Source organism: Hippocampus bargibanti, linkage group LG17 (assembly GCF_051943395.1).
Source record: "Hippocampus bargibanti isolate YZ-2025 linkage group LG17, ASM5194339v1, whole genome shotgun sequence".
Lineage (NCBI taxonomy): Eukaryota > Metazoa > Chordata > Actinopteri > Syngnathiformes > Syngnathidae > Hippocampus > Hippocampus bargibanti.
In genome coordinates, this window is record NC_142750.1 from 6,506,515 (window position 1) to 6,517,422 (window position 10,908).

A 10,908-nucleotide genomic window follows, 5' to 3' on the forward strand; every position below is an offset into this window, starting at 1 on the left:
AACAGTGAGGCGCATGCGCACAATCTTTGCGGAACTGCAGCGCGAGGTCAGAGTACGGTGTAGTTATTTTACCTTCTCAGGGGAAGAGAAAAGAACTTCATTGGTACGTTTGTCTTTTTAAATATTTTTTTAGGATGCCACGGTTTTTTCGCTTGAAGCCAAATGACTCCTGTCGTTATTTTGAATCACATTTCGTCTGTTTTAACGTTTTTATTTAATCCCTGCACACGTAGCCTCCATCGAGTCGTTTTGAGCTTGCTTCTTATTGCCTGGCATGACGTCAGTCTGGATTCAACATCCATTTTTCATTGACTCGTCTCGTTGTTTGAATATAATTGCTATCTGTGTTCGACAGAAGGGAGAAACAGAAATATGGCGAGAGTCTGTCAGAGCCTGATACCTCTGCTGATGCTGAGTGCGGTTTCGACCGTCGAAGTGCAGCGCCCCCGCGGTGTATCGCTGTCAAGTAAGAAAGGACCATTTGAAAACAATATTCCTGTTTGAGATTAATTGCAATGCTAAGAATGCAATTACTGCGAAAAGAAAACGTCAACATACACCAGTCTATAATAACGGAACAACGTATAAAATCTAGTGGCATCTAATGATGGACTATTGGAATTTAACAATTTACAGTTTGAGTTCATCTCAAACGAGTTCCGTTATTCACTAAGTGGCTGAGTAATTGCATCGTATTTGACACATCGCCATCTTGTTGAGGAACTACATTCGCTAAGTTTATTTCCTTCCTGTATCCATTGAAGAAAGATGCCATGATGAAATTAATATTCTTGATAAGCGTTCACGAACCAAAAACAAAGTGGCCAATGTAATAGGTCTTCAGAAAAGCAAATAAATACCATCCTCAAGCCCAACTAAGTGAAAATTTTTGCGCACAACAACAAAGCAAAAAAATAAAATAAAAAATTGACAGCGAGGGCTCATGACTGCAAATGCTCATCAGATGTGGAACTCACAAGTACAACCAGTGTGAAGCTTTCTGTCTATCTTATTGAATAATTGGAAATCGTTATAACGCACTCTCCAACAGAAAAGCACTTCTACGTGGAAGGAAAACCATTTACTTGCTTGGACGGCTCCCGCACGATTTCTTTTGACAGAGTAAATGATGACTACTGTGACTGTCAGGATGGTTCGGATGAGCCAGGTTTGTACATCCTGCCGCTTTCCGCCCCCTTCCAAATTACATTTGAAACATCAGACTCATTTGTTTGCTTACAGGCACACCGGCTTGTCCCAATGGCAGCTTCCATTGTACTAATGCCGGCCATCGACCAGTCTTTATCCCGTCGTCCCGCATCAATGATGGTGTTTGCGGTATGATCACTTAGTTCGTTCTTTGTTTTTTTTCTTTTTTTGACATAGCTGGTAAGGATTTATGCAAAATGGAAACTTGCCATTTTCAGACTGCTGCGATGCAACAGATGAGTACAACAGTGGTGCGAGCTGCCCAAACACCTGCCGGTAAGTCATTTTGTGTCAAATTAACCATTCCACACACTTTACGAAGTATTTAAAAAAATATATACAGTGCCTTGCAAAAGTATTCGGGCCCCCATGAATCTTGCAACCATTCGCCACATTTCAGGCTTCAAACATAAAGATATGAAATTTATTTTTTTGTCAAGAATCAACAACAAGTGGGACACAATCGTGAAGTGGAATAACATTTATTGAATAATATAAACTTTTTTAACAAATAAAAAACTGAAAAGTGGGGTGTGCAATATTATTCGGCCCCTTTACTTTCAGTGCAGCAAACTCACTCCAGAAGTTCAGTGAGAATCTCTGAATGTTCCAATGTTGTCCTAACTGACTGATGATGATAAATAGAATCCTGCCTGTTTGTAATCAAGTCTCCATATAAATGCACAGGGGGCCGAATAATATTGCACAACCCACTTTTCAGTTTTGTATTTATTAAAAAAGTTTAAATTATCCAATAAATTTAGTTCCACTTCACGATTGTGTCCCACTTGTTAGTTCTTGACAAAGAATTAAAATTATATATCTTTATTATTTGAAGCCTGAAATATGGCGAAAGGTTCAAGGGGGCCGAATACTTTTGCAAGGCACTGTATATAAATATTAATATCTATTTAGAAGTTCCCCAATTTAAAAGGCTCTTTCTTGTCTGTTCATAGGGAGTTGGGGCGCAAGGAAAAGGAGGTTCTGCAAAAACTGGCTGAGGTTGCAAAGGAGGGCTTCATTCTCAAACAGCAACTGATTCAAGAGGCCAAAAGGGGTCTGGAAGAAAAAAAGGTGCGCGTGGAAATTAAAATCAAATTGCAAAAAAAAAAATACTTACAGGTTTTAACATTCTGACAATTTGAATAAATGAGTGTATTTGTCCTGGCAGGCCAAAGCATTAGAAATCGAGGCCAGTAAAAAACAACTGGAGGAGAAGGTTGAAGCTCTGAGAACAGTGAAGGAAGCTGCAGAGGAGCCTGAGAAAGAAGCTAAAGAGCGCCATCTTAAGGCTTGGGAAAGTAAGCCCATCTGTGACCGTGTGGCAGCTTTGCATGAATTGAAAATCATTATTCATGTTTTTATGTCATCATTGTTTGTTGCAGATGAGAAAGCTGCAATACGCGCAGAGAAGGACAACGCTCGAATGGCTGAGGTGTTTCTTGAACTGGATGATGACGGTGATGGCTTGTAAGTATCAACACACGAACTTTAATGACACATAAAATAATTAGCGGGACTGTAGATGTCATATTGTAGATGTCATATTTGTTGAATCCCGACGCTAATTCCAGCCTATGTTTTAGATGACTGTGTTTTGTGAATTGAAATGAATGGTTTGATTCACCAATCAAATTGATGTGAATTCATTTCAGTGTCTCCAAGACTGAGCTCCAATCCCACAGTGAGCTTGACCCAGATTCCGATGGTTCTTTCACTGAAACGGAGGCTCAGGTAAAAAAAAAAAAACAAACAAAAAGAAACACATGCTAGTTTTCTTTTTTTTATTCATTTGAACCATAAATGTGGGCCGGTGTGTTCTGTTCTTACTGCTCTTGCATTGCGTGCCACAAATCTATTTTGTTGGTTTACCAATACCAGCCTGAGAGTGGCAGTATTGTGCCACACAGGATCTAAATTGCAATAGAAGAAAAGAGCCGTGGTACAGTTTGCTCCAATTCGCCTTTTCTGGTCACTAAATCGCAGATGGAACCAGTCCTTGTCATATTTATTGTGGCGAGCGACCTGATATGCACTTAAAAAAAGCAATGACTACTCTATTTGGCAATATTAGTTGTTTACTAGTTCCCTATGCAGTGTCAGGGATGAATCTGGGCCACACTCTTGCGCCATTGAGATATTTTGACAGGCACTGACGCAACTTTGTAACTGCGCCAGCACTGTGCAACTCCATTACAATTAGCGCATATTGCTACATGATCCGCGCCATATATGACATACATTGGTTAAAATAGATAAAGATCACAAATTTAGTTAAAGAGAAATTAAAAACTGTTCGTTTTCCTTTCAGAGGTTTTAACTTTCGTCGTCTGCCTTAGCGTTATCGGGCCATAATCACCTTGCATTTGTTTCGGTGCATTCCAAAGTTAGAGTAGAAGATATTTTGGGCTTTTCCGTGACTGACGGAAACTTCCGAAAGAGATAATCGAATATTAATTTGGCCATGGTGCCTTGCTGTATTTACATCCAACATGGCCGATGGTTGTAATGTGGAGCGTGGGAACAGGAGTAAAACTCTAAAAGACAGTAAAAACTGGCAGCAAACAAGCATATTCTAGTTTTTTAAGAAACAATCAAATAATTCTGCGGAGGGTAGTGACAATCCGTTGCAGAAAACTGCTGTTAATGACTCACATTTAGTGGCTAATGGGAATGATTTCCGAGCTGTTGCAGCACATTGGAAATCTTCAAAGCAAAGACATTTATTAAAGTAGACACGAGTAAGAAATATTGTGCTATGCCTGTTTTCTTTGCTTCTCAGTAATGCTGTCGAATATCAAAATAGCACAGGATTGATTGTGTAGTAACTAAAGAAAAGTTAAAATGTTTCTTTATGTATGAAGAAAGTCTTTGACTTGAATTAAAATTTTTTGTTGATATATGAGAACAATAGATTTTACTCAAATAATGTTTTTTTAATTTGCAATTTAGAAATATGCTCTGATGAATGCATTTTGAGTTATTTCAATACGTTTTGTATACTTTGGCAATCTAGTTCAGGCTCATCAATTTTAGAATCACGCCCACTTTTCAGACACAACTGGCCCCCATTTTTAATTTCCTAGATGTGAACGTCAATGTACTGTGTAAAACAGCTGTCACTGAAAAGCTATTATATGGTACAACATGTGATACATATTTAAATCTGTTAAATCCACCGATAATGTGGGCCAAAAATAAACCTGAGCCAATCTATTCCAGCTTCCTTTGTGTTTAAATTTGTCAACTACATCCTGAAAGTTAATGTCATGTTTGTCTTTCAATTGTGCACAGGCTCTTTTGGGAGGCGTGGACATAGTAGACACGGTGGCGTTTGAGGCTGTCTGGAAGGAGATAAAAGACAAATATATATCCGAGGTAGAGCAACGACACCCCGTCATCAATGGCGCACATTCTCTGTACGAGGCTCAAGTCAGTTAACGTAAACCTTTCTTGGCGACAGTCCCAAGTGCTGTTGGAGACTCCGCACGGGGAAACGAGGGAACCGCTTTCCGACAATGACTCTGAGGGCGAAATCCCAGAAGACGACGACGACACTGATGACGATCGGGAGGAGGAGGAGGACGATGACGAAGGGGAGGAAGATGACGACGATCCCGATGACGCCGACTACAATGTATGCATCTGGAGCTTGCGCCGTATACCACATGAGTAAAGTTGAGTCCCCTGATTCACTTAATTGATATTTATACAGAGACCTCCTGCGGTACAAGCCAAAAAGGATGACGAGGACGAAGGGACGATGCCGCCCTACGATGAAGAAACTCAGAATCTCATTGATGGTAAATAAGACAAAATCACGAAACGTACATCTTTGTATACCTGGCAAACTATTTGATCTCATTAGATGGCAAGCGCGTACTTCATGTTATGTGCATTAAGTTCCCCATAAAGGTCCTCGTAATTGAATATAGCATGTTTGCTTTACTTTGCTAGCGGCCCAGAAGGCGAGAGAGCAGTTTGATGAGACCGAGCGAGCCCTCCGGGAACTGGATGATCAGTTGAAGTAAGTACTATACTCGGAATACGTTGAGACGGGCACCGTCTTTTCCGGGAATCCTAATGCTAATGTCTGGCTGGATTTACAACAGCAGGCCCAAGTATTCCATTCCAATTTGGTGCCTGGTTCAGATTTATTTATTCAATTTTTTTGTGCATAGTCCCATATACCATTGACACATTTCCAATATGGCGTTGTCTACAGTGATAGAAAACGTGCTGATTCCCTAACTCACAGGTATCAAAATTCAGACCCGGAGGCTAAATCTAGCCCGCCATATCATTTTATTGGGTTGGATTCGCCATTATTAGTCTCGCAGTGGAGACATTTACATTTCACAGCAGCAACGTGATGGAAGCATGAGAAGAAAGGAAAGGAAGAAGTAGAAAAACAAAATACAGGAGCATCCTAATTTTTCCATTCAACAGCAAAACCATCTGAATGATATCACTTGATTTATGATACACACACAGTATATCCACACTGATTCATCTTACAATGCATATTTATTTATGTATTTATTTATTTTACAACAGGAGCCTCGAAAAGGAAACATCATCAGACTTTGGACCCAGCACTGAGTTTGCGTACCTCTACAATCAGTGCTACGACCTTCCTACAAGCGAGTATGTGCCAGTGTTTTTTTATTACCGTATTTTCCAGTGTATAAGGGTGCGCCATGGACACTGCTTCTTGTTTCTCGGCTCTGAGTGAAGGTGGTCTTTGATTAGACGTTCATTCCAGTCTTTGACGACCATATACAGTCAAACCTCGGTTTTCGACCATAATCCGTTCCAGAAACATGTTTGAAAACAGATTCGGTCGAAAACCGAAACATTTCCCATTATAATCAATGTACCATATTTTCCGGTGTGTAAGGTGCACCCAAAATCTTTGGTTTTCTTCAAAAGATGATCCTGCGCCTTATATGCAGGTCCGCCTTATATGTGAAGTAATATTGAGCCACAACAGGTCTCGCAACGACTGTCAGCAACCACTGACTCAATTTCCCCCCTATAGAAGAAGTCATTGCGTAACCCCATTCTGTACTGTAGCGCCTTATAATGTGATGTGCCTTATATTTGGAAACGTTTATATATTTATATATGATATTTGGAAAACCTTTTCCATTTATCCTTATAGTCCGGTGCGCCTTATATATGGGAAAAGTTTGAAAATACACCATTCATTTGGCTTTATACTCCGGAAAATACCTATTTTTGGGGGGGAGGGAGGTGGTGTTATTTGGCATTAAACTATTTTTTTTTTTGTTTCCTAGGTACATCTACAGGCTGTGCCCATTCAAACAAGTAACCCAGAAACCCAAGATGGGCGGCTCAGAAACCAGTTTAGGGTAATACAGGTTTTCCTGCGTTAAATGCTTGGCTGTGTTTGTCAACTTCAGATTGTTTTTGTTCAAAAGAACCTGGGGTCATTGGGACGGTCCAGAGGGAGAAGTCTACACTGTGATGAAGTACGAGAATGGATTGGGATGCTGGCAAGGTCCCAACAGATCCACCACGGTGAGTCTTTGATCGCCTTACCAAAAGTGGACCCGGGATGGTTGATCCAATATCAGTTTTGGCATTTATCTGGCAGGTCAAACTAAAATGCGGGAAGGAGACTGTCATAACATCCACGACAGAGCCAAGTCGCTGCGAGTACTTCATGGAGTTCACCACTCCCGCCCTCTGCCAGGACCCCAAGACCCTGGACTCCATGCTGCATGGGCATACAGAACTTTAAAAATGGACTAAAGCAGTGAGTAATATTTGAATAACAAAAGTCATCCCGAGCAACAATGCATGTGCTTCAGTCTTTTGGGTTTGGCTTTGCTTTGCACATTTTATTTCTTTTACTTGAAACCAGTTATGTCAACTTCTGAAGCACAAAGCTCACCGATTTTTAAAACAAAATGCAGTCGCCATGTGATCGTATAGCGCGTCTCAACATTTGATGGTGAAGAAACGGGCTGTGTGCCCTTTTTGGCTTTCCATTTCCGTGTTTGAAGAACAAGCAAGACCAAAGCAAAGGCAAGGTAATGGCATCTTCACCCGAATACCATCTTTGTACTTTTTTTTTGTACAGCTTTATTGGAAATTGAAACCAGTCCTTGAAATTTCCAATTTTCTACAGTTAGGGACAGTCTAGGAAAAGTCATAAAATTTCTAGTTAAAAAAATATAATTTAGGGTGTTTTTTTGGACATTTTTCTCGGGTCATTTTGACCAGGGTTACGAGTTCCTTACATTAATCATGGAACACAAATGAATTCACTGTAACAAAAGCTTTTGTCAGCGTTGTCATGCTGCACTGCAGTCGTCTTGAGCACATGTTGTCTTTTGCTAACCCAATGGACAATCAATACTAATATTACTAATATAATCAATACTAATATTTCTTCGTTACGGGTTTGGCACTACTGCATGCTGCATTCCGGCATTCTACTGCATTCTGTGTCATTTGGTCACTAATTTTTCATTTTCACCTTTCATTCATCATGCTGGTGTTTTGTCCTAAATCCTACTGAAATCTTACTTGAAAGTTACTAGTTAGTTTCATTCATTGTTAACTCATTCACTGCCAGACGATATAGAAAAATGTGTCCACTCCAGTGCCAGGGTTATTGTCATTTTCACTCAAATTGCAGGACGCACAGAATATTGAGTTTTAGAACTACATCAACATTCAATTCAGCGTAAGAAACCTTTGACTCTATTCTTTCATCAGAAAAAAGTTAATTCTTAAATTATATGGGTCTGGAGTTACCTAGCTTGAAATGAGGGCAGCTGTACAAAATACAATACCATGCATAACGATTGGTTTGTATAGCTCTTTAACATCAGCTGAAGCTGGAAAAATGGCGCTAACATGGAAAAAAGGCAAATGCTGCCCCCTTGCGGAAAGGAAAAAAAAAAATGCCAGAGGTCTGACCAGCGCTTCATCAGCACCCTCCGCCAAAAAAACTTGAACAAACTCAGGTGTGGTGCTCCACGTCACACTTTTCAATTCACAAATAAATTCAGGAATGGCAGTGAATGAGTTAAAAGGGAAAAAAAATATTGAGTCTCGTCCTTGAATGTTTTTTACCTTGCTTACGGTGGAGCTGGCCCGGTTGCCGCCATGTGCTTAGTCTTTGGAAAATTCAACCCTTTGGGGATTTGACACCCAATAAAGCATTTTAAATCCGACAACAAGGAGTGCCAACATGAACATGTTTGTGTATCTCCTGCAGCGTTCGCCAAGGGACCATGTCGCCGCGGCAACCGGAAGTGGCGAAGGAGACGCCGCGTGACGATTTCACTGTGTTAAAATAAATAAATGTGCGCTCTTACCTGCGTTTCTGGTCGTCTGTGAGAAATGCAGCAAGGTATGTAAGTGATGTAAAATGAAATAGTGCAGTGGTCAGTGGACGTGTATGCTTAGTCAATTTGTTTGCTAATGGAGGCGCAATTTTCTATTTAGTAAAAATGTTTAGGAATAGTTGATGAATAATTGAACCATAGTTAAGGTAGGACATCAATTACAGTTTGGTGTATTTGTTCAGTCAAAATATTTGTGTCTTTAACATACCTTACATAATATACCATTTTTTCTCTTATCCCGTATTGAGTCATGATTTAATCAGGAAATAAGATTAACTCATATTTGGAACAGTCACCCTCCCACTTTAGTTTGTGTTTTATTATTTTGTCTTCAAAATGACCATGATGCAACTTTATACAGCATCCAGAAATTGCATGCTATTCATAGGTGTGCCATCAGGGCCTGCAAGGCCTTCTCTCTTAGCCTAAACATATTTGAATCACAAACTAATGTGAATGATATTTCGTCCACAAATTCATATTCAATTTCAAATTGTCTTTCAGCTTCCTTTCATTGCTTTTCCCCTCTTGTGCTATTTATGGATGTGTGTTTTCATACTCTAAGCATTTAAACAATTACATTTCAGTCATCATTTGTTACCTGGGTCAGAAATCTATCTGGACGCCTTCACAATCAGTTCTGGAGCATAAAATTACCAGTGGTTGGTCGCATGATTGACTAGTCCAGGTATGGGCAAACTACGGCCCGCGGGCCACATACGGCCCGTTAGGCTTTTCAATCCGGCCCGCCGAACTTGCCCAAATTATAGTACAAACAGTGTCTAAAACTCATGACAAAAAGCTAGCGAACAACAGGGCAGATAACTGAAAAGTTGCCTGCCCCATTTTTCCCAACTTGAAGCAAAATGAGACCAATGCCATTAAGAAACATTGTCACAAAGTATAAAGTTTTTTTTTAAATCAAGAATGCACCAACTACAAATGCTACCTTGCTTAATTTACGGCAAATGCGCATGGCTGTAAATTTTGCTACAGTAGTCGATTGTCATTATGGTGCACAATGCAACGTTTGCATTGATTCCTACGAGCCACTAAGCCCCTTTCATAAGTCTCACGTACACTTTACAGTCACGGTTTAATGTAAATTTACTTTTGTAGCGTCATATATGTTGTTAGCTTCTTTTGAATCTTTCTTCTAGTTTGAGGTTCTGTGCATCTATTTTGGAAAATGACATGCAATTGCACGACTTTGTAACGCTTGCGAAAGTCCGGAAGAAAGAAGCAGGCTTCTGATTGGCTGCCGAGCCGAGTATGCAAATTTCAACTGCAGGTAGTCTATGTTTGTGTGCTCGGCGACGGTACACGTGTTTTGTTAGCGCGTGAAGGCGAGAGCGTCAGTGAGGAGTTTGTTGAGCGCGCGGTCAGGACAAACCATCTATGATTTGGCGGAATTTAACACAAGTAGGTATTATTGAGCTTGAATATTTCGTTGTGTAATAATATGTTTTGAATGTTGAAAGTGATTCCATTTTTCAATAAATGTTGATTTCTTTGCCCCTTCGATGGAAACTTAAAAACAGACGCAATCTTGATAAATCACAGTGCATATGTTATTTTAATCTATTTCCATTTCCTCCTCCAAGTATCTGCGAAATAGTTTGTAAATGCCATATCTTGCATATTCCTTGAGACAAATTTATTAACTGATCAGGGATATTTTTCACATTTGAAAGACAGTTAATAAATTGGGTTGTAGTGTTTTTACTGTGCTATGAGGTTTGTACATACTACATTTAAAGGACAACCGGCACCATTTTTTGTTTTTGTTTCCCAGTGACATCAGAAAAACGTTTTATAGCATCTAAAATACCCAAATCAGGCAGGCTGATATTTTTAGTTAAATGAAAAACACCAATAAAAATGACTTCAAAATGAATCCGGAAATGGCCAGTTTCAGAAGGTTGCTCGAGAATCAAAACAATGGCTTCAGATTCGGAGAAGATGTTTTCTTGTTCTTGTTCTTCTGAAGAGGAAAGCATAAATGTTTGCAATTGATTCTAGGAGTCCTCCCATATCAATTCGAGCCGTCAATGACAGCAATGTAGCACCCAGAAAAAGCAGAAGATTGCGCCCAAGCTCCGTTGGAAATGGGCTGATTTGTCAGCTGGGAATTTGTGTCAGCGAATATCAAATAGTTGTCTTGGTGCAACACACAACGATTCACCATGGCGTTATTTATGTGTTTTCCTTCTAATTTCGCCATCAACACGGATTAACACGAAGTTTTCAGACTAAACAAAGTACCCAAAATGCATTGTATGTCGCTTTCTCGGTCAGGGCGGTCCAAACGTGA

General features: G+C 39.9%; 1 protein-coding gene across 2 annotated transcripts; it reads left to right on the forward strand.

Moving 5' to 3' along the window:
* The first annotated feature begins 13 nt into the window (after positions 1-13).
* Positions 14-8,830, forward strand: prkcsh (PRKCSH beta subunit of glucosidase II). Of its 2 annotated transcripts, none has more exons than XM_089019401.1 (18): positions 14-107; positions 356-466; positions 1,052-1,168; positions 1,243-1,338; positions 1,428-1,485; positions 2,166-2,283; positions 2,381-2,510; positions 2,595-2,679; positions 2,865-2,943; positions 4,504-4,587; positions 4,673-4,846; positions 4,925-5,012; positions 5,167-5,236; positions 5,767-5,856; positions 6,510-6,584; positions 6,654-6,753; positions 6,830-6,991; positions 8,465-8,830. In XM_089019401.1, the coding sequence occupies exons 1-17, from the start codon at positions 14-16 to the stop codon at positions 6,974-6,976; spliced, it is 1,716 nt and encodes a 571-aa protein (XP_088875527.1). In that variant the 3' UTR covers positions 6,977-6,991; positions 8,465-8,830. The 2 variants fall into 2 exon arrangements, with proteins under 2 accessions (XP_088875527.1, XP_088875526.1); XM_089019400.1 differs by having other exon boundaries at positions 30-103.
* Positions 8,831-10,908: the final 2,078 nt, after the last annotated feature.